Source organism: Onychostruthus taczanowskii, unplaced genomic scaffold (assembly GCF_017590055.1).
Source record: "Onychostruthus taczanowskii isolate IOZ18803 unplaced genomic scaffold, ASM1759005v1 scaffold25, whole genome shotgun sequence".
NCBI lineage: Eukaryota > Metazoa > Chordata > Aves > Passeriformes > Passeridae > Onychostruthus > Onychostruthus taczanowskii.
In genome coordinates, this window is record NW_024499796.1 from 9369496 (window position 1) to 9394132 (window position 24637).

A 24637-nucleotide genomic window follows, 5' to 3' on the forward strand; every position below is an offset into this window, starting at 1 on the left:
TGTTAGATGTTTTATTCTGATTTCTACTCAGAAAGGAATACCAGACCCGGTGTGTCTGATAACAAGAAAGATTTCACTGGTATACAATATTCATATCATTTATGTCATAAATAGAACCATGAGTGCAGTGCTGTGGTATTCTCTGAAGAGAATATATACAAAAGTGCTGTTAAAAATCCAACGCCTTTCCTGTATTGTTTCTTTAGCTCAAGAGGTACCTCAGGATTAACAGATTATCAGTGCATTAGCATTCATATCCTGGATAAAGTGTCTCTGGTCATTTGCATGGGCACAGACTGGTAACTTAAAGGCTCTATGCAATTGGATGCTAAATAATATTCAGAGGAAATTGAATTAGACAGGAGGGAAGAGAAATGTGACTGCCATTAAATCTCTAAAGTACATTCCTGGTTTATTCCCCCGCCCCCCCCTCCCCAAGAATAATATAGCATTCAATTTTCCAATTATATAAATACATGAACAGTGGATTACTAGAGGCAGATAATTGAATATTTTGACTATTCTACAAGGGACCTTTCATATTTGAAGTGGGAGATGAATAGAGCATGCAGCATCAGCCTGTGGATGCATGAGCTATAAAAACCTCTATTAGATCCAGAGAGTATAAAGGTCTCCCATAGAGAGAGAGATCTTATCAGTGTTCAATATACAATAGTTAATTTATTCCACTGATATCAGGGTAAGTTATACAATTGCAAAACCGGGATATTTCAGGCCACACATCGTAGTACTTCAAAGGTGCAGGGAAAGGCATTCGCAGTCGTTGCATTTCAAATCTGACTCCTCTGTAACTCTGTCTTTACAGGACATCAATCATGAGATGAGAGGAACTGTAAGCTATTTTCCAGTAACACACTGCCAATCGCAAGACAAATGTCAGATGTCACAAAAGGAGAAGTAACCATTTTTCAACCTGTGAATGTCTTCAAATATATTACAATGAAAGTGTGAAAAAAATGACCCTTTCAGCTTCATTTGTTCTGACAGGTGCCAGACTTTGGAGTTCTGCATTTTATCTTCATACTACAATAATCTTTATGACATTTGAACAAGGCTGAGGGCAGTGGCATTAGTTAGTCTACAATTGTCCTCTTACGTACAATACATAAAATTTCAAAGTCTGGCCGTTGAACTAAAAAAGATCATCTAGTACTATTTTATTTGTGTTACAGAAAAGGATAAGGAGAAGGGATGCCCACATCTGAGATTAACACATGCTGGGGACTAGTTTTGTGTGGGCTCAGCCTGACTCCTGCATTGCATTGCCATGCTGCTATTGCCACTTGGGAAAAACACATGCTGCTTAAAACTGAAATCATGAAAAAAACTCTACAAACATTCCCTGAAGTGGAAACTCACTTGATGCACCATGCGTGCATTTAGTCCCTGACTTGGAACAGGTGGACTCCCCCTCAGTGACACAGCACGTTTCAGGGGCACCAGCCACTGGAACATTTTGACATGGAGCTCAGGGAATGTTCTCCAACCCAAAGCTCAGTGCCCATCTTACAGCTTTGCCACTTCTGATAGCATGGAGGACACTAAAACATAAGCCAAGTCACTAACATTAAAGAGTAGAACAAAGGAGGAAAATCAAGCTCAGATGTAGCCATTCATTATTGTAATAAATGGGAGACCACAAAGAATTTCACTCCACACCCCTGAAGTTCCAAGTTAGTCCTGTCCTTCCAGCCAGTCTCATGTCCACAAGAAGTGTGTGATCACGGAAGTCATGGTTCATTTCCTGGATAATAAAACCACTCTGTACAACTCCAGCAGTTTTGACACAACATCCTTAGATCTAGTTTGTACAGAGTTACACTGTAATTTAAGGGAAAAATGAAGAATATGAGCAAAGACACAAAGATGATCTGCTCTAGATGTTACTGCAGGTCCCAAGAGGGTAACAAGCATGCAAAAGACAAAAAATGAGCAAACCTAGAATATGGTTAGTTTAGGCTAAAGTCAGTGACAGGGTTGGTTCCACTGGAATTTAGATGACCTCTTAGGCCTTTACACTGTACAGCTTTCTGCAGAAGCAGTGCTGAATCCCTGAAGACAAAACCACCACTTGATTCACCAAATTCGACTTAAGAAAGTAAATCTTTTCTGTGAATAAGTGTGAGCTTATTGGTTCTGTGGAAGCAAAAGGATAAACAGTTTTAGTTCTTCTTTAAAAAACTAACAGTACTTGTCATGGCAAAGACATGTATAAAGAAGTAGAAGCCAAAATATTATTTCAGTGCTTTAAGACTGACTTTAAAAAATAAGTACATAGATATTGACCAAATCTGTATTGATTCCAACACCTACAGTCCAAGCCATGGAAAGAAGAGAGTCAAGGCCTGAAGTCTGACCACAAGTGTAATTTCAGATTTCAGTTCTCCAGTCTGGTATTTGTGGCTGCAGTTCCTTCCTTGGTTGCTGTGGCACGTCCTGTGCACACAAAGCAATGTAATTCCTTTGACACGAGTGTGCCTCAGTCAATCCCATGATGCTGGTTATCATCCCCTGTGGTTTGGTTCTTCTTTTCACACACCCAGCATGAATGCAGTTTGTCACGGGATGTGCACGTAAATCCCACAAAGAGGTGAAGAAATAGCCATTGCCAGAGTCATTATTTGAAAACGGGAAGTTGCAGTAGACTTTTCGAAAAGCATAAATAAAAAATCCAGCTGAAATAAACAGCTGTCACTGAAATGAAGGGATTCCAACGCCAGTCCCTCCTCCAGCAGTACCCGTACCTGGCTGGGGATTAACTCCCCGTTCTGTCCCGGCACATCAGCGCCCTCAGCTGCGATGGTTTCTGCAGTCTGAGCACCTGGTGGCCGTGGGGCCGGGCAGGGCCGGTGCAGCCGGGGCCGGGCGCGGTCCCCGTGGCCCGCAGGGCCCCGCGGGGCTCGGCGAGCCCGCAGCCCCACACCAGGCGCTTCCCGTGCAGGGCAGCCAGGCGGCACTCGCAGAGCTCGATCAGCGACAGCACCTGCTTGTGCAGCGGCAGCGCCTTGTACTTCTTCTGGGCCAGGCAGAAGAAAGCTTCCACGAAGGCTTGCAGACACATTCCTGCAAGGAAAAGGTGCTCACAGGAGGCATTTCTAGCAGCCTGCATTCCTTAGGGGTAATGCTGTCTCTTGTTTGTTGTGGCAGCAGGGCCGAATGTGTGTGTGATGGGTGTGAACACGCACAATTGTGCTAGTTCACATCTTTTCATTTAAATGGCAGCAATCTGGAATGCTCAGAAAGCAAAGAAATTGTCCTTCAAAGAGCAAAAGCCAAGGTTTATTTGTGTCACACTCATTGGGTGTTTCAGGGCAGGGTAAGCCCAGGCTGGGTTACAGATGGGTGACATTCTCTATCACTGTGACAGCTTCTGGCTTTGCAGACCTCAGCCTGCAATCCAGAGGCAAAGTGGTACAGCAAGAACCCATTTTAGGATATGACACCATTACATTGATGTAGTATTAGCCTTGATTTTTGCTGCCAAAATTATTAAGTTGAAACCAAATGAGACAACAGTAACATACTGTGCATCAAGGAAAACAATCCAGCTGGAGAGAAAAACAAGCTTATGTCGGCAGCTGAATGGAGTCTTTTGGAGACAGATCTGACCCAAAAGTTCACACCAGTGTGTTACTTCAGCCTGTAGCACTATGAAGGTAACCCCATTACCAAGTATCACCTTAGCAAGATATGAGTTTGTTTTTCCCTCCTACACAGCCTGTACCAGGTGCAAACCCTTTTGAAGGTGAAGAGGCCATTTTTTCAGTCATACCCAGCAACTCCACAACAGTTGTTTCAACTGAATGAAAAACAAACAGCTGAAGTGTGCAGTGCCAAAAAATGTCTCTGCTATAATGCAACTGCTCTACCCCTTCCCACACAGAAGTCCCCTGCAGAAGCCCCATGCTGCAGGGGAGACTCTTCAGCTGCTGTTCGATCACATCTCGCTAATAGCACATTACCAGAGCCAAGGGGAAGAGGAGATGAGTATTAACACTAATTATTGTATTTAAAACCTTGATGTAATACCTACTCAAATTCTTAATTAAGAAGCCAGACCCCAATTGGTTGTGCAGAATGCCACAAGCTCTCCCAGTCTGAACATACACTTAAGAAGATTATTTTAGGATGAGATATTGAAAGGTTTGGGGTTTTTAACTGTGTTGGCTTATTGATGTTGTAGGAAAGGCACCTTTTCAAAATATGACAATTACATTCTGAGGTATAATTTCTCTCAACCAAGGCTGCAGCTGGGGTTGTTTACGATCTTGGCTGTAGAACAGCTTGCAAAGGAATTGTTGAGTTATCTGAAAGCAGCAGCTGCCAGCTCAGTAAATTATTTTATCAGTCACGGTGAGCTGCAGGCAGGGAAAGCACCTCTGGTAACACACACACTTTCTCCCCAGAAGTGACACTCATGTGCAGCATATTAGGAAAAAAGTTAGAAGCTGTTCTAGAACAACAGAATCATGCTTGTCTTGGTTACAGCTGGAGTGGGCTAAACATAAAGCCAACAGAAACAGTTGGACAGCTTGCCTTACCAGCCAACCACGTAAGTGATTTATACCCACCCTGAAATGCTAAATGCAAATACTCAGATTTTATATAGCTGTGAAATTGAGGTGACCCTTACATACCTAAAGTAATACTACCCTGAAGGGTAACTGCCACAGCACTAACCAGGAGAATTGGTTGTGTATATGCATGCCTCAGCTGTACATGGCTTCTTCCCATTTCTATCAATGTTTGAGGTGTACCTGAGCAACTAAAATTGAAAAAAAATAACCCCAAAAGTCAGATTTAATAGTTTTTGAATACAAACCTGGGTTACCTGATTCCTTGTGGTCAATGCCCATGCTGTTCCACCTCCTTGTGATATCAATATATAGGATATCTACAGCAGCCATTGAAAAATTGCTGTTACTCAGTTTGCAGTTTCTGTTAAAAAGAAACAAAATAAAGATGAGATTCTCGTTACATCCAAACTCCCAAGTTAGGAGAAATTCTGCAAGGGCAACTTGCAGGAGAAGAGTTTACCCATGTCATGTGTACAGACTCACTGTGACGTGCTCAGTCTAATAAAACACACACAGCAGAGAGCAAACAAACCAGCATTCATTAAGTGCTCCTATCTGAATGGAACAGGCCCAAACCCGGAATATTTCAATTAAAAATAGGACCTGTAACAACACAGAGCTTTCTCCCAGGTACTCTGGAGAGTACATTGCCAGTACTCTGAGGCTGTAAGAGATGGAATTAATTGGAACACTGCAAAACCCACCACAAATCTGCACAGACTATCTGCACGAGGCAGGGTTTGCACAGAGAAATTCCTTATTATTTGTCTGACTGATCCTGTTTGGAAAGGGCTGGAGGAAGCTTTCAGGCACAGCCTTGCTCCTCCATGCCTCAACACCGGCAGGATGTCCCCTCGTGGAATGGAGCCCTGCCTGGAGAGCAGCTCTGGATGCAGCTTTGGATGCAGCTCGGGGTGTGCAGCTGGGACTGTGTGTGTCTGAGTGTGCAGTGTGGTGCTGACCAACCCTGGGAACAGCTCTGTGTCCAGGATTTCCAGATGTCTGGCAGCCTGGCTGCCACCACTGCCCGTGCCAAAGAGCTGGCCGAAATTTCTTGCCAGAAAAGAAACAAAAAAAACCAAAAAAACCCCACCCCAAACTCAGACAATTGAAGCAAATCTCACTCTTTAGTGTAGCCTCAATAGAGCTCCCTTAAAATAAAGTAAGGCCTTGCCTAGATAGCCCAAAACCTCCCAGGCAGCATCCAAGCAAGGACTAGAGATAGTCAGTTTCCCTTCTAGCCACTTTTTTAGAATGAATAAAACATAAAAGGAGAACAGATTTTGATGAGGCAGAATTTGGGTGGACAGTCTTTGCAAGCACCTGCCCACACACAAAAAATCCCACTCGTGTACCATTTTTTTCCTGAAAAGTGATACAACACACAGAAACCTGACCTTCCTTCTGAAATGAACAGCAATGACAGCTCTTCAAAAAAGGGCCTTATAGCTGGCATAGATGCTCTGGGAGAAAATAAACAAAAATATCTGCCAGTATTAAAAAGTTTAATTTAACATGCATTAAGAAACTGCAAATGCTATTTCATTGAGCTATGGCAATTTATCTGAATATTCTTAAAAGAAAATGTTGGCATTTATTCTGTATTCCTCCGACAAGTGCCAAAATAAGGATGGATAAAACTACAAAAAATACAGAACTGGATGCAATCCTGTGCTGGTCTGTGGATAGAGCAGATGCCTTCAGACATTTTCTATATATCATCATTTGTATAAACCAAGTTGTTTTATATTCATTCCTGAATGCTAAATGCATCTGCATAGAAACAGGATCTGTGTTTTAAGAGTACATCTGCTGCTGCTGCTCATTTCTTTTGTCATAGTCAATGAAAGACAGAAAATGAGGTATTTGTACCATGACTAGAACAGATATAGCCATAAAAACAATGAAAAAACCCTCCTAAAGAAAAAGTATGTGAAAAAATAAATTGAGTTCCTTGACATTGCAAGGTGCAATTTCACAATGCAAATCCTCCCTGCACGGTGCATCAGGAGCTGGCATTTGGGAATCCTTCCTGCAGCCTGGGGCGGCCAGCAGTGTCCCCACAGCCGACAGAATCACATCAAGTGACCCAATTTCAGCTGTCACTTCCTCACAATGATATTTCTACCATTTACTGGGAACGTGACATGTTGACGAAGACGGCAAATTGTATCTGCCAAAGTATCACTGATCCGCTGTCAAATAAAGACCCAGCTTCCTCCCAGACACACACTCGTAGGTCAGGTATTTCAGGAGCCTGGACTGATGAAAATCTATTTTAGAACAGAACGGGCGCTGGCTCCACGTTGGAAGGATCACAAAGCCTGCAAGCTGAGGCTGTGCCTCTAACAGGGCCAGCCTTCACGCACTGACCTGATGAAGGTGCGGAATCCCGTGGGGCCCAGCTTGGTTGTCCCTTTGACCCCCAGGAAGCGGATGAACAGGGCGGCCACCCTGTCCACGAGGCGCAGGTAGCTGAAGTGCCTGGCGTACTTGGGGAACACCTGCTTGAGGCACAGCGAGGGCAGCGCAGCCTCGGGGCTGGGGGCAGCGTCCGGCGGCTCCTCGCTCGCTCCCTGGCACCTGCAGCACACAACCGCGCTGGGGTCAGCTCGGAGGGAGCTCAGAGCTCATCCCACCCAGCCCCTGCCACGGGGGCATCTCCCACAGAGCAGGGTGCTCGTGGACACCAAGCCGCTGCTGCTGGGGTGGCACTGCGGTTTGCAAAGCACCCGGCCTTCTAAGACTGTTGCTGCAAGAGGTTGAATGTCTAGAAATGTGATCACTGTTTTTATAAAAGCCTAAAAAGCCTTTAAAAATGAATAACAACCTTAGGTAGCGCTTTGATAATGTTCCTCTTTGGTGCAGATAGCAAACTAGAAAAATAATGTTATTTTTGTCGTTAGTTAAGTAAAGTTTAGTTATTAGTTTTGTTCTTTCTCATGTAAGATGGGATGGGGTGTCACTGCTGTTGAACACCTGCCAAAAAAGCAAGAGTATGTACAGCCAACAAACAACAAGCACACAGGTTTCTATTTTTAATCTTAAAAGGCCTGGTTATTAATCTAAAAATTCAAATCTTCAGCCAGTTGAACCAGACCTTGACCAAATGTGAAACCTTGTACTCAGCAGAGAGGAGTTGTGCTGTTTGTAACACAACTCTCATTTTAATGATGCCTGGAAGCCCCAAACCCTTTGTCATTCTAAATTCAACAGTGTTTTGGATTGTACATTATTCATTCACCATTAATGTTTTTAGTTAAAAAAATATAAAGCTTTGCTTTGAAAGGCAGAAGCAGAGTTGAGGACATTTCATTTTATAGCAAAACTAAAGAGACTATCAAAGGGATCAGCTTCAGAGCCCTGAATTCTGCCCAGCACTCTCAGAGCGTGGCTGGAGCCTTGTCCATCCACCCAGCTCCCTGAAACAGGGCTTGGGAACAGCATCTCCTCCTCTGCAAACCTGCAGCTCCTCCCCAAACACACCTCTTCCCTGCTGAACAGCAGCCCTGGAATTTCTGATGAAGTATTTTAAAGGAGGTTTTTTTCAGCTCTTCATTTTTCAACCTTCATCCTCCACAGCAATGAGAAATGGCACAGAGAGAACACCCACACCAGACACAGCATCACTGCTGGGAGCCACAGAAGACTCTGTCTCCCTGGCTGAGGGGGAATGGACACAGCCAAATTACAAAAATATCTTTGGTTGGGTTTAGGGCATTAAAAAAAATTGTATTTTGGTCAAAGAAAAAATATTCTTGATTGCAATAAAGCAGAGGCTCTAAACTACCACCTAGAATTTCCTGCTTCCTCTCCTTTCTACAGAGAAAAGCCCACAGCTGTCTTTGAGGTCATGCATAAAGCTCAGAACCAGCATCCCATTTCAAACTTTTACTGAAGTTTGGAGAGAGCTCTTAAATCCATATTTCTTATTGGAAAGTATTTTAAAATTAAAACCAGTGGTATTTTGTATGCTACCATGTCTCATTCCTTTCCACTTATACATTGGGAAAGTCTGTAAAATATTTAAATCAGGACAAGAAAACTTAATCTAGTCTTTATTGCCAAATGTTGTACTGCTATTCAGTAAAAAAGAAAAAAAAAGGGAACACACTTCTTAGTTTGCTTTTGCAGGTTAGGACTTTTATTAAGTTTAATGACTTGTTTTCATTCTTTAGCTTCCCCGACAAGATTTCCCTACTTTGCCTTTTTTAAAACACTAGAGCCCAATTAATATGATCATACAATTTGAATTAGAGTGAAAGACATATTTTGCACTTCTAATAAAACTCACACTTTCCAAAGCAAACCTGCACAAGGGCTTGCCTGTGTCTGCACTATGAATTGATCCACAAACCTGCTTATTCTGCACACTTACCTTCCCTGATTTACACTGCCTATATTCAGGGTACAATTCTCCATGCTACCACAGACACTACCTCAATAAAAGTTTATTTTCTGTATTATTCACACACCTGTGTGCCCCCACCTCGGTGTGGTCTCAACGTGACTAATTAAGACAAACGACCTGGGTAGGTCCATACAGCCAAGTGCAGTGCCTATAAATACAGAATTTTACTGGGATTGCATATTTTCCAAGGAAAAGGGTGCACAGCTCGTTTTTCCTCAGCACTCACACAAAGTGCACCCCTTGCAGTGCCCCATTTCGTGCTCTCCGGCGTCTGGCTGCCATCTGCCAGCGCCACACCGCGAGGGGCTGAACTCCCCGGGGGTCACCCAGCCAAAAACAGCGTCAGAGCTTCCTCAGGGCACAGCAGAAGGAAAGGGAAAAAAAACCACAATCAGAGAGGAGAGATGATGTCAGGAGTGCAGGAGGAAGGAGCTACAAAGAGCAGAAATACAGCTCTGAGTCCAGCACAAAATGTGAGGGGGATTTTCATCTCCCTGTCTACCTTTAGCTCAGCAGTCAGCTGGAAAACACAGAAGCACTCATTTTGGAAATCTCACAGAATCATGGAACAGTTGGAGTTGGAAGGAACCTCAAAGCCCATCCAGGTCCATCCATGGGCAGGGACACCTCTCCCTGTCCCAGGCTGCTCCTGGAACTCTCCAGGGAAGGGGCAGGCACAGCAAACCTCATGGACTCACTGCAGTGGGGAAGGGACCAGGAGCTCCCCAGCTCCAGAAAACCCTGCCCAGGTTCCTCCATTTGCTCCTGTCCCGTGGGATTTCCAACAGGCCAGGGGAGGAGAAGAGAGCTGAGCCCCAGAACCCTGCCCAGGTTCCTCCATTTGCTCCTGTCCCGTGGGATTTCCAACAGGCCAGGGGAGGAGAAGAGAGCTGAGCCCCAGAACCCTGCCCAGGTTCCTCCATTTGCTCCTGTCCCGTGGGATTTCCAACAGGCCAGGGGAGGAGAAGAGAGCTGAGCCCCAGAACCCTGCCCAGGTTCCTCCATTTGCTCCTGTCCCGTGGGATTTCCAACAGGCCAGGGGAGGAGAAGAGAGCTGAGCCCCAGAACCCTGCCCAGGTTCCTCCATTTGCTCCTGTCCCGTGGGATTTCCAACAGGCCAGGGGAGGAGAAGAGAGCTGAGCCCCACGCTTTAAAGCTGCTCGTTAGAATTAATTGTTTTGACTGACACAGCTGAGTCAGGCAAATGAATGAAAGGTCAAATATAAGGTAATGCTTCTGTTGCCACACAGAAAAAAAGCAAAGCTTCAATTTACATACTAATGTCTGACCTCAATACATTAGTTTCTCTAATTCTGCAGCTTATGAAAGATCACACTTTAGAAATGATCAACTGTGGTGCAGCTTTAAAAAAAATTAAATTTTAATAAAGCTTATGGAAATTATATCTAAGACTACTTATCTTTTATATATGATTACTAATTTATTAATATTTCCTCCATCTATGTTTTATTCCTTTCTTTCTGACCAGCCTTAATCTTTATGCAAATACAAGTTGCTAAGGGACAAACAAATTTGCAACTACTAATTAAAGGCTTCAAAATTTGCAGCATTTTGTACACTTGTATATAAAATTTAGCTGTCAAATTCAGAGTAAAATGGGGTAAGAATCACAATATTAATATTTCTAAGAATGCTTACTTGATGTATTTTACATTTAGGGCATTGCTAGAAGTATAAATTAAGCAATTTCAGTATCAGCTTACAACTGCTTACCTAATAAAAGAAAATACTATGTTCTGGATTCTGAAGCTATAATTATTCCCTCAGCTGAGCCTCTATTCTCCAAGCAAGGACTATGTTAACATAGTTAAAAGCAGAGAATATTTTGCATTACAAATCTATCTATCCACCCATTTATCACCACAGAATATGGACCTCCCAAAGAACAGGTAAGTGTTTGTACCTGGAGCATGTAGGAAGGAAATATATTCATGTGCTCATTCACAGAAATAAATCATTTTGGAAACTAAGGCCAAGCCAGAGCACTGTCTCTGCATTATCAACCATTCATGAATTTGCTCTTATGAACTGATCCCATTATTTTATTAACACACTTCCAGCACTCCCAGGATGTCATAGCAAGCAGTTTCATGGTTTGCCTGCATGTGTGTGAGCAATCAGTTTTTGTTTTGTTCTGGCTACTCTGAGTGTCATTTGAAGAAAATGAATATTCATCTCCTCTTCACCCTCTGGCAAAGTACAGAAACATCAATAGCACAAGAATTTCCACCTTTCAAGATAATAATATAGTTGCACGAAGATAGAAGAATTAAAAGAATGTTAAACCCACAGAGTAAGAGATTTTTGACATTATACTGGAAAAATTATGAGTATTATTATACTCTTACATAGAGTTTATTCAACGCTTTGAGAATGCTTTGAGGCAGGCAGAGCAACCCCAGTAAAGAGTCCATATTTCAAAGAGCAGAATCAATCAAACATAAGGATTGCTAATCACCACGGTGTTGGCAGACAACGAACTTCTGATCACACCAAACACATTTTGAAAACACAGCAGCTGTCCTGTCTCTGGGAAGCAGAAAATGCTGAAAGCAGAATTTCCATCTCTCTCTGAGAGAAAAAAAAAACAAACCTGTATCTCAGTTAAATAAATAAATTGGGTAAATCACCTCTCTTAGATTTTAAACTTCACCTGCAGCTTCCAGGCCTGACACCTAGAAGGGTGAAAGGCACAGAGCACGCTGCTTGTTGCAGAGAGTTTGCAAACACATTTTAGGTGAATCCATGGGTAAAATGTACTCCATAGCTTTGCCACTGGCTTAAGAAAACCAAAATAATTGATGAGAGTGTTGGAAAAGGGAAGGCCAAGGCCCTGCAGCCTGGCAGCAGCCATCCCAGCAGCTCTGAGCTCCCCGCTCTGTCCCTGGAGTGCTGTTTGTTTGCCACAGCCATCAGCCCCCTTCCCGAGAAGGATGGTTCACTGCCTCTTCAGACTGATGGATTTATTATAAAAATAAACACTTCTCATTAAAGATTAAATAGCTTTTGGCAGAAAACAGAAGACTGGAAAGTTTGCTGCCTTCACGCAGTGTTAATGAGTGTTTCCAAGATGTAGAAAGTTGGCAGGGATCCTGCTCTGCTCCACACCAGGGACACAAAGCCAGGGATGAGAACATTACTGACATTTTCATTTCATATGCAGAGAAGTCTAGAGCTGTGGTTTGATCTCTGTAGCCCTCCCTAATTCATAGTTTAAATAATTAAAGGAGAAATGCATCTGAGGAGTCTCAGGTGCTGGGAAAAAACCCAGTTATTTCCTAATTATTAATTGAGATTCTTTACTTCCAACTTTCTCCTCTTAAGAATAATGGTGGTATCATTCTGTATTCACTACAGATTTATTACTCTTAATGTAACACAAGCAGTGAATGCTTATGTTATTACCTGTCAGCTATGAGTGCAGCAGAAAATATGGCATTACTGTAATGAAATAATGGATAAGCAATGCAAATCCTGCATCCAAAGACTTTGTTCCACTGTAGCAAAAATTATTACAGAACAAAGATCATTAAATATAGTCCCCAATACTTTATTTTCTGTGGAGGTAGCTGTTATTATTCCTAGTAGATTTATTTGTGTTCACTATTTGCTTTCAAGGTACTTATGTGCCTCATTATTTCTCCAGAGTTTCTTTTGTTTCTTTAGAAAAATGTGCCTGAAAAATAATAATGCAGGATAGTGCAAAGGCAAACCAGCTGTAAAGCCTGGGAATACACTGAAATTAGACCACCAAGTGTCTTACATTAGAACAGAAAAAAAAATAAAACCCCAGGATATTTCTTCCCATGTGGAAATTATTCTTAGAAAGCAGTTGTGCTTATGCTGGGACAGAAAAGAAGCTTTACCCTGTCATCCAAGGGAGCAGAAAGCAGCACTGCAATTGCATTTTATCAGCCTTAATCCTCCTATTAAAGCAGGTGAATTCTCATACACAAAATAACACTGCTGGTGATTACACTGCTATTAAGTCATGTGATTTCATGCTTTCATTTTGTGGCTACTGGGTGCTAGGCAGTTTTATTGCTTTCTCAGTGTTTCAGAGACTAGAGACCAATTATTACTTAAAAATAAGCCAATCATCTCTCTTGCTGAAAGATGACTTGCAGCAGAAGTTAAATTATAGAGAACATCACTGCCCCCAATACATTAATTTCTGTCACTCTGTCACTGTAAAAATTTACAGCAGATATAATCTCTTTGAAGGGGGATCAAGTCATAGAAAGTACAAGCCTAGTTTTAAATAGAATTTTAATTTTAATGAAAGCTTCAGGGAATGATGTTTATGCTGCTTATCTTTCATACCTGGTGATTAAGTTAATTTATACTTAATGGAAGAGGATATTTCTAATCCCCAGACAGGCTCAACATCTGTCTGTGACTATGTTTTGGAAGCCTTAAGCTGCTTGTGATTGATGTAGGATCCTGCAGAACTGACACCTGAAGGATATCTGTAAGAGGGAAAATGTTATTTTTCTGCTCAATGCCTCTGCTTAAGTCAAAACAAAATCCAAGCACTTAATATTGCTGTGCCTTAAAAACCTGCTTTGCACTCCCTCACCATTATTTGAGTATGAACAGGGCAATAAGCAAACAGTTCTCAAATATGTTTATGATCCAATATTCCCTCATTATGTGCAGTGCCTGAGACATGTAACTTTCTGACAGCCTGAAGCTAATGAGAATAATAAACCTCCTGCAAAAAAAAATCTGGGAAATAGTCTCCATTTTTCCTTCATTTCTCATTCCATGTCTATTTAAAACCAAATGTTAGCAAAAATAAATGCTTGCATTTATCACATAATTATAACAGGAAGAAAAAGACTTGAAATGTAAACACCTTGCCAGAAAAAGACAAAATTTTCAACTTCATCCCAAGAAATCAGAGTACTGTCGAAGAAAAAAAGATATTTCAGCTGTCATTTATATCCATGTTATGTTAAATTCTAATTCTTACAAGGCACCTGCATGTAAGGACTTTGCAGTGGTGTTCAGGGATATAATCTGTGTGTGCACATTCATTATTCCATTCACTGTTACCTACTCCAAGTCTGTGATGGGGCCCAGGAGCCCCACTCCAAGCAGTGATTTGTTCCTTTCCTAGGACCTGATGCACCTCAGCCTGCCCTTGGCTGATCAATTGGTTCTAACATCTTCCAGGCTGCATGAAATCTGATGTTTTGAAATCAATTTGTTCATGGGTTGTGCTGTTCCTGAGAGAACACAAGGTACATGCCACGACTCAGGAGCCACATGAGGAACTGGAGACCAGGACATCCCAGATGTTCAATACAAAACTCTCACAGCTGGTTGTAGTTTTAGTTACACATAAGACAGAGATTGGAAAGATGTCAAGGAGAAGGTAAGAAATAAGACATTTTTATACCATATACATGTAGCCCTGCTGTACATACAGACATAAATACACACTGTGTAACTACAATTTCTGTTTGTGGTATATACCTGTACACCTATGCTATGAAAACTATCTGGTGGGAAGCAATTCAGTATAAGAGAGATTACAGAAAATTAGAAGTTATTGGAGTTTACATTACAGAGCAACTGGGAAAATTGATTTAAAGGCAGAGTTGCTTCTGTGCAGCACAAACACTCAAGAAGGTGAAAGGGAAAAAATGTCAAATTAAATACACATATATCTTTCATTTTAGACAAGGCAATTAAGCTAATATTCTGAAAATCAAATTTCATTCAAGAAGCATTTAACTGAAGATTAGTAATAGAAATTGTGCATATACAAAAGCCAGGAAAAAACTCTAGAGTCGAGAGTGCAGCTGAATCACTGCTCCTGCAGTAAGATACCACCCAAAAACTAGATTATGTTAGCAAGCTACAGGCTACCTAGAGGTGAAGATAATTTTGCTGATAGCAGAAACTCAGCTCAAATGATTAACATATTGAAGTGTCAGGAAAAAACACTTTGCACACAAACCTATTAATGCCCTTCCCTGTATGAACACAGAAATTCAGTGAACCCCCCTGGACAGGGAAGGCACACACAGATGTTGCCTTTAGCTTTAAGAGACGGGGGGAAAAGTGGTTTTAACTTCAAACTACAACAGCTTTCTTGTATTGAAAATTAAAGAGGAAATTATAGGGGTGGAACAAGATGATCTCCAAGGTCCCTTCCAGCAGAAGGCTGACTCCACCAAACACTTAAGTAAACACATCAGTGTTTGATGAATAAGGTCAGAATTGCTATTGTTTTATATCCTATCCAATGTAACTCAAGCACATTTCTGGCCATATTTAACCTGAATTTTCACTGGTTCCAGCTGAAGCTGCCCAGCTACAGCAAACATCTGCATGCAACACAGCTCCCAGGGATGCTTTGAAGTCCTGCTGACTTCATGGTTTAAAAAACAAAGCAAAGCAACACAAAGCAGCTTACTTTGTTAGAATTCAGCCAAAGCAGGAGCAGACAGCAGGGGAGCTCCAAGATCCACGTGGCACTTTGGGAAGGAGGCTCTGACAGCAGAGCTGAGCCCCAGCCAGAGCTGCTGGGACAGTGCTGAGGGACACAAACTGCATCTCAACCTGCCTGAAACCAGGCTCTCCTACCATCAGCACTCACTGACAATCTCTAATCAAATTACTGAATCCAAAGATGTATTCAGACCTGCTGCCTCCATGTTCACTTTGATGCCATGTGGAAGGAGATGAAGCAGCATCCCTCCACTCCTGACCTCCCTTCTTTTTGGGCAAACTGTGGAGATGACAGCAACTCCTGTGGCTGCGCTACAAAAACTCCAGAAAAGTGACATAGTTTTCCTTTTCTCTGTATTTTATCACAAAGGCTTTCTTTTTATGTAGGAATCATTGTAAGACAGGAAAAAGCAAAAAAAAAAACCCTTCTTAATGATCTACTTAAAATGTAATATGGTGTGACTATTTAAGAGAAATGATCAACTTAAAATGTAATATGGTGTGACTATTTAAGAGATGTAATTACTAATACATGTTTTGATACATTCAAATGTTGGGAAAGTTCAGGTTTTATGGAGACACTTGTGACAGGTCACATTCCTTAGTTTATCTCCATTCCTTCCTCTACTGCTCATGAGAGAGAAAAAAGAAAGAAAAGAGATGTCAATAAAAAACTAATTAGATTAGCTGCATCTCAAAACACTGTGATTCAAGTCTAATTGGCCAAAGTAGTCTCCAGTCCCAGTTTGATAGCACAGACCCAGAGCTGGGCTCACCCCAGAGCCAGGGGCACTGCACACACCAATTACTGCTAAAGCACACCACGGGCTTGGGCCAATTAATTCCACAGTGCTGAAAATGAAACCTTTTCAAGTCCTGCAGCCCATATCAGTTCTTGTCCATTAAAATTTCCAAATGAGCTGGGCCTGTCATCCACTCACTTGCTGAGTACATTGTAAGCACTTCCAGCTGTCCCTCAATACGGGGTCGTTGCAAGAGATTCAGGATAAGACTGAATTCACTCTTTATGTGCAAGTTAAAGTACAGCCTGTCCAGCCAAGATGTGAGTGCTTGGAATACAGTGTGTGAGCAAACACAGACCTGCTTGCAAAACTGGACTGGGAATAACAGCACTTTTTGCAGTGGTGAAGGCTAAAATAGGAATACTCATAAATTCATCTGTACCTATGCAAGGGATGGGGTTTAAGCTATTTTTAAAGAAATATTATTACCCATTATTACCCCTTTTTTAGTAAAATAAAACATTTCAGATTATGTTTCAGATTGTAACCACTTAGAAATTAAAAGATCTATCATCAGATTTAATTATCTTTTCTGTGCTGGGACTCCTGCCACAGCACATTCAAATTATTTGCCAGTGTTCTGCACCCAGTAGTGTATTTTTTGTTGTTGTAGCACAACGTAAATGGCTCTTAACACCAATGTAGGTCTATTCTGTCAGTCAAGCACTACCAGATCCTTTCCTTTATGGAGGGACATCTCACACTGTAGTTCATAGAATTTCCAACAGGACCTGTCCTAATCAATAGGAGAAAGGTTAAATGCTCTTAACGATGTAACAGGTAAATAATTGGAAAAGCAAGAACAGAGAGCAAGGATCAAGATACCACAACATCTGCTTCATAAAACTGAAGGGAGTCATTGAGGCAAGTTCCTCTGGAGCAGGATGAGAAATAGCAGCAGAAATAAATACTCTCAACTACAGAAAAACCAAGTTAACATTTCAGTAATCTGAACTGAAGGAACATTGACAAACATCACATTTAAAAGTCTCCCTCACATGTCTAACTCATCAAAAGCTGCCCAGGCTAATGTAACAGACAGGAATTGATAGTGGAGCTGGCAGATTGCCTGATGAAGGACTGAACCAGAAAGCCCTGTAGGAAAGAGAAAGGGGCTAATTCAATGTGCTTCCAAAGGGCTTGGGCAGAATGAGCCTGAATATGAACGCTGGGTCATTTTGACTGATGGAGAAAAGAATTGTGTCAGTCTCCAAAATGAACCAGAGGAGCAAGATCAATCTCAAGAAAGCCACACATATATGAGTTTATACAGTCTCAGGCAGAAAGGAGGCTTGGAGTGAAGAGGTGGTGCTTGAGAGGCATTTGAATAGCTGCAAACCTGAGCAGACTTGCAGGCAGAGGGACGCAGGAATCAACCAAAAGCTCTGGCAGTCAGCCCATAAAGTCAATTAGCAAATGGAAACCCAAACACTGATATTTCCATAGCTGGGTTTATTACATGCTTATTTTGATAGGCACTAAACTCACTCCATATAATGCAAAAGGCACTGACAACCCTGAGTAATGAATCCCTGAGGAACATAATACAGTTGCTCACAGCAGCGGAAACGAAGATCCATTACAGCCAGCCTGGAGAACAGTCATTATTTTCTGATCAGTGATAGCTGCAGCACCAGCATCCCCCATCCAGCCTCTCCACATGTCTGTGCACTGAGTTTCTGACCCTCTTCAACCACCCCTGTCACGCAATCATAACCTTACAATGCGGATAGTGAGATAAACACAGTAATAAATGGCAAGAATGACTTTATCACCAACAAAATCTAGGCTAATCATACTCTCGAGACATCTCTGCACGGTGTATTTTCATTTTTCCATTAAACATGACTCTAACATCAGGGGAGGTTATGAAACTGAAGAAAAATATCTGGAAAATAAATGGAATACATCTGAACAGGTGATTTCCTGACTTTCCTTAAGAAAGTACAAAATTGCTCCTCAACATCAAGAAATTAAAAACAGCATTAGGATTTGGAAAATATCTTTGGAACATACAAAAGAATGACCAGAAATTAATTCATGTTTTCATTAAATACAGATCCCATTCTTCTCCTAGAAACTATTCACTTTTTCCTCTATCACGGAAAGGAATCATTTCAAGAGCTAAAGTTGTGTAATCAACACAGTGGAAAAAATGAACCACCCTGTTTTGTGCAAGAAAAGAGGAAGATCTTTTGTGCAGCAAGTTCTACAAAACCTTGTTTTGACTGAATTTCTTCCTAACACCAAAAGAATAAAATAAAAAAGTCAGTCTGACAGACATTAATATTTACAGGGTGCTCACAGAACAGAGTGACATTAGCCAATGTTTGCATGCTGATCTTGCAAAAATTTGAGAGCAACCACATTGGGGTTCTTCCTGCTCAGGAAATTAGTTAATCATATTTGACATTTGCTAGAGCCACAGGACCCAGAGAAGAGAATTGTACCTGACATCTTTTAAAAAGAAAGGGGGAAAAAAAATCAGAACATCACAAATAAATTTCAAGGCTGGTTTCAAATGGAAAAAAGCACTGCAGTGGCATGTACAGAGAACAGCACCCAAGAAAAGATAAACTAGCAATGGGTGTGATAGGTAATAAACCAAAGGCATTCCATTTGGAGGGCACAAGGAATGGATTGTTTTTGTAACAGCCACAGATTAAATTACATTTCATTTCCAAAGTGTTTCAATTCTTTCTTCTGTCAATGGCTATTTCAGAGCTGAATAAAAGTCATTATATTACTTAGGGGGCTGCATCTTCATCATCTCTAGCAGGGAAAAAGCAGATTTTATTCCATGAGCAACTCATATTTCTAATGACACACGTGCCATAGTGCTATGATTCCTTTATCAAAAGAATAAAATGGCTCTTTTCTGTCTTGAAATATGTGAGAAACTAGGCATGGAAATGCAAGAGATCACACTAGGACACAGAGTAAACAACAGCAACCGAAATACAAAGGAGTCCTTATTGCTGGATTAATTAGCACTAATAAACCAGGACATAAATATTTTTGACAGGACAGGAAAGTGGGTCATTAGCACTTTTGGGATGATATAAATGTTCTTCCTACACCATGCTGAGCACTCCTGCTCCAATGATCCTGCCAGCTTGCCTTTATACCTCCAAACATCTGACATCCAGTGGAGAACACACTGCATTTACATGAGACTGAGACTCCTTTTTGCTCCTCCAATTTAATGCTATTTGAGGAAGAATAAATTGCTAATAATTAAACAAACAGTGAAACGAAAACCGTTTTACTACTATCAAGATTCCAAATTAGGCACAGAAAAATAGAAGTTTGCAAAGCCTTTAGAAATGGATTTTCTGTTGGAGGCACAACATACACAATGATTTGCATCAGTGATTACCTTAATTAAACTGCTGTTTACATAAGTAATGTTGATTTACTTTACATGTTGTTCGGTGTCATTAGACCATTCACTTAATTGTGCAAATTTCCTTTAGCTGAAGCCTTCTCCCACCTTCAGCAGGCTGTGAACAGCACCTCTGTTGTAAGGAGTGAATCCAGAGCAAGTTTAATAATTACTACACAAGCTTCAGACAAGTTTCAGTCACACAAATCACTGGGTTAGCTCCAGCATGTCAATGGCCTGGATGTTTGCCATCATCTGCTCAAGCCTCAAAATCCATGAGGACAGCACTGCCACACAGACAGAGCAAACCTCAGTACCTGCCATGAGATTTTATTAAATGTTTTCATTTCTTAATGACGAGCAAAACTTGAGTTCCACAGTAAGTGACTTAAAACTAGGAAAAGGCCACTTCTGCTGTGGAAGGAAAGCCACTATGTATATTTAATTACTCTGATTTGAACATGTATCAATGCAGATTTTCAATCACTAATTGCTGACAGTGCCAAGATAGTTATTAGCAATCCCTGCATGTAAAGACTGGAGTTGTGATGGAAAAATTAAGAGATATGTATGGAATGATAAACTGATCTTATTCAGCTTAACTTTTTTTTTCCAATATTATACATCACATGATAGAAAGGAGGAAAATAATATCAAAACACCAGGAAGATGAGGGAAAATTAAACTCAAAAAAATTCTGAGCTATTAATCCTTCCTGATAATGAAGTACTTCAGGATGACTTCTAAAACTCACTTTCATTTAGATGCCTCATTTATTTTAATCTGGGAGATAATTAGAAGGAAATCAAATTCTCCACAGCAGAATATTTACCTGAGATGCAGCTCAGACTTCTCAGTATTTCCCCTGTGTACTCAAATTCTATGTTACATATATTGCTAAAACCTTACTGAGATTAATGCCCCTTACTTAATTAGCATCCAAATTTGAGTCTATGAGGCTTGCTGCTGGTTAGCTGTCAGAACAGCAATTCTTTCAGATTTGTTTTTTCTGTCTATAGGCCAAGTTTTGGTCAAGAAGTTCCAGACACTGTCCCCAGTTCAATAAAAAGCACTTGGAGGCAGGGGAAGGATGGGCAGCTGCCACAGGAGCTCCTGCACATCCTCCCCAGCAGGTCCCAGGGCACTGCCCTGGGCAGGCTGACTTGTGGTGCACACACAAATATTCATCTCCAAGATGCTCTGTTAACCAGATTACCCTGGAAGAAAAGCTGAACCACTGATGAATTCCTGCTGTGAAGAGCCAGTGGTTTATCTCATCACCAACTAATCCTGTTAGAAATTATTTAGCACTCTAAATGTATCAGAGAAGAATCCTCAGCTGAATGAGCCTTCCCCACACACTGGCATCCTCTAGCAATTTATTTGTAATTATCATTTGCCTTTTTTCCATATCTAATATGAAGTTAATGAATGCCTGACATAACTTCAGCTGAAAAACCACCACGACTAGTTACATAATTACAGGTTAAAAAATTATCTTTTTCAGCTCCATGCACTGAAGTAATCTTTAAGGGTAGAGGTTAAGTACAGGCAACACAGAGTATAAATTGCTTTGCAAAACGTTCTGTACTCTGACCACAGCAACTTCTCTGTGTGGCTCTGCCTCTGAAGGAGGAGTTTGATCTCAGAATAATATTGCAGTAATACAGAACTTGTTAGAATGATCAGTCATGTCTTGTTCATGGGCCTCTGTCTACAAAAGGACAGCAAATTTGCACTTGAAATCATTACAGAGTGTGAGTAACATTTCAGGTTACCACTAAGTGCCAAGAGAAGAGCAAAATGGGTACTTTAGCATGGAGGCAGACCTATGAGCAAGAATTTCTAGGGAAAAAGTAAAAGAGAAAAAAACCACCACCCTTTCATGTCTTCAAAACTGCTTAGAATGAAGTGTTTCATCAAAAAAAAAGATATGATTTCTGTCAGCCTGATCCCACCACAGGCATTCCTGTGCAAGCTGCTGCAGGCAGTTCTTCTCATTTCTAGATCATAGATTTAACTCTGTTTATTATCACAGATTAAGGAAGCAATTTTTAAATACAGTATTCATACTTTTCAGCTCCAATGGGGCAATTCATTCAGGGTAATTTGTGACTTTTGAGCAAATTAATACACAAATTTATGTCTCATTACTGTTTTGAATAAAAAAAAGAGACCCCAAGTAGCAGCATAAATAAATAAATCTGAGTTACTAAACTGTTTGCACCAGTTAAGAGTAAAATATTCCAGGGAAGCTGGTATGTCCTGATTTACTATCAGCTTGTGGACCTTCTCTGGGAAAAAAAAATCTCATTTTTCTGTTTATTACAAGGTACTGATGAAAATCAGGGAAAATCAGCAGACTTACTGAGTATCTTTCCTCTTCTTTTTCTGAGGGTCCATCAGCCGCAGAGTGTCTCTGATGACAGCAACTTTCACTTTTTCATCAACAGGGCTTGGGACATTTTCAAATACTCCAGGAGAAAGCTTTACATCACAGAGGGATACAATCATTCACTACAGAACTAAGGGTGATTTATTCCACATTTGCTCAAACTTCATGCACTTCATCTATATTTTAAATACACGATGATGGATTACAAAATACTTCTTCAAGGATGCACAAATACCTGCACATTTTCAGTATGATGCTACAACAAATTCCTCTAGCAAACTGAAATATTATAAAAAAGATCGTTGCTGATGTTATCATTTATATTATGTATACAAACATGAAAAAGATTATTAACAATCCCCTAAACACAATTAACGACTGCAGGAGATGATGAATAAATGAATTTATGACAGAGATGATGGAGAGCTTTCACAATTCCAATAAGTCATATTTCCTATGTATAAGATTAGCAATGATTTCAAAGCAGAAAATTACAGAGAACCTTGGAGGTTTCATATTAGCAGACAGCTTTCATCTTTCAAACAAGGAGAAAAGCCCAGAAAACCCAACCTAAGCAATTTCATTCCAATATCACATTGAGAACTCTTACCTCTTGCTCATGTTCTATTCTCATGCTGGGGTTTGCATTTACTTCCAGCAACACGGGCTTCAAGTCTTTCATCAGGAGAATGTCAAACCCTAAAATCTGTGCATAACAAGCAATATGTTACTTCAGTTCTACTCAGGGTGTTCTACAGAATGCAGTGTTTGTCCATATGGCAACACTGAGGAGGAATAAACACTTGGGGGGCTGAAAAGAAGTAACTGAGAAAGTCTCCACAGCGCTGAAGAACTCCAGAAGCCACTTGTCTCCCATTCCAATGGCTCCTTTCACACCACCCCCATCCCTGAACACTGCATCTGCCATGGAATCGTGGCACCCGTGGCAAGGGGGTCTTCAAATTGCCAGGATCAAAACGGTGTTAGGAACCTGCAAAGCTTCACTTCTAACGTGTAGAAGATGGAATCTGGAGTGAAAGCTGTCACCAACAAACTACACCCATTGAAAATTCTCTGTATGTGCTTAGGGCTGGCAGGAACCCAGGTCAGGAGACTGAGGTTTGACTCGGGTGGGAGCTCTGAGCTCCCATCAGTGAGCAGCACCCTAACTAGAGAAACCTTTCAGAAAAGGCATTAAACACCCAGAAAATTAATCTATGCATAAAAATAACTGCATTCCTGGCAGAGATTCCAACTTACCTGGAAGCAAGTTGGCCCAGGTTTTCCTGCTGGTATGTCAGACTGATAGTAAACTTTCAGTTCTGGTGTCAGTGCAATAATTGTTTTAATCACCAATGAAATTATATCTGACCAGAGCTTTTTGACATCAGCTCCTCTGGAAGACAATCTGCACAGAATGCTTGAAAAAGTCCTCTTGCTGCCAGTGTTTGCACTGTCAGAATGGATGAAATTCCCACTATGGATATTTAGTGAATAGTTGGTTAAGTGCATAAAAACCTGGTGCAAATTTTTGAGAGTGGGTTCTTGATAGGGCTCTGTACAAAATCTAGAAAGTCCATCTTTGGCTATGTAAATCTCTAAGGGCTCTAAGGATTTCAGCAGGACATAGAGGCGAATATCAAACTTCAGTTTGTCCACGAGCAGAGGTTTGCAGATGTACTCCTGCACCACAGCTGGCCGGCTCTGGATGCTCCCTGTCAGCCTGATGTCACTTGGGTCTTTGATGAGGTAGATTCCATCCCCCTGGCAGCCTCCATCAGGCTTTACAATAAAAGTGGGCTTCCAGGATGGATTGCTGTCTTTCATCATACGAACCTAGAAGGAAAAGCATGACAGTGAGAAGCACTAACTGGGGAAGGGAGGAAGGGCTGGTCCTGTGAAAGCCAGTCAACAAAAATAAATAAAAATAGCAGGAATACATCACCAGAGTAGTAAACACCATGCAAAAAAGGCAGAAGATGAACAGTGCTGACAAGCACAAGGAGAAACAAAAAAGTAGGGAATTACTAATACAGATAAAAAGTAATTTTATTTAACAAGCCACTGTATAAATAATGTCAGGAATTTCTTTTTAATGTTCTGTTCCAATTTACAGAAGGAAATGGGGTATATCTCATGAGATCCATTTTAGTAGTCACTAATGTATATGAAACTGCAAAGTTAAACTTTCATGCTGCATTTTGAACAACTACTGACAATCACTAACTTAAGGAAAGGTGCCTTATTTATTGAGGTATGAATGCAAATACTACCAGAAGATGGAAAACTGAAGTAAAAATTTGTCACTAACAATACCTTTTTCCACCATCAGATAGTCAGTGTTAATAAAACTGGGGAATGCTGAACCAAGCACAGGTATAACTATGTCACTGACACATCTGCTGAATATCAGAGCTTTCATGTTACATGCATATTTCCCACCACCTAAATAAATTCTGATTTATTACTTGTACAGCAAAAGTCAGAACTGCACAGATGGGGGTGCCTCATTCAGAAATGAAATTGAGAAAGAAAGGGGAGCCCTAACAAAGAAAGCAGCTG

At 41.0% G+C, this 24637-nt stretch overlaps 1 protein-coding gene across 1 annotated transcript in view; it reads right to left on the reverse strand.

The window, feature by feature from the left end:
* The window catches only part of TTLL11 (tubulin tyrosine ligase like 11), a 36248-nt gene continuing 11611 nt past the window's right edge, over positions 1 to 24637 (reverse strand). The window contains 6 exon segments of the mRNA XM_041406947.1: positions 1 to 3084; positions 4853 to 4959; positions 6972 to 7181; positions 22049 to 22167; positions 22686 to 22781; positions 23336 to 23911. Of these exon segments, the coding sequence (XP_041262881.1) occupies positions 2777 to 3084; positions 4853 to 4959; positions 6972 to 7181; positions 22049 to 22167; positions 22686 to 22781; positions 23336 to 23911 (1416 nt within the window). The 3' untranslated portion in view covers positions 1 to 2776.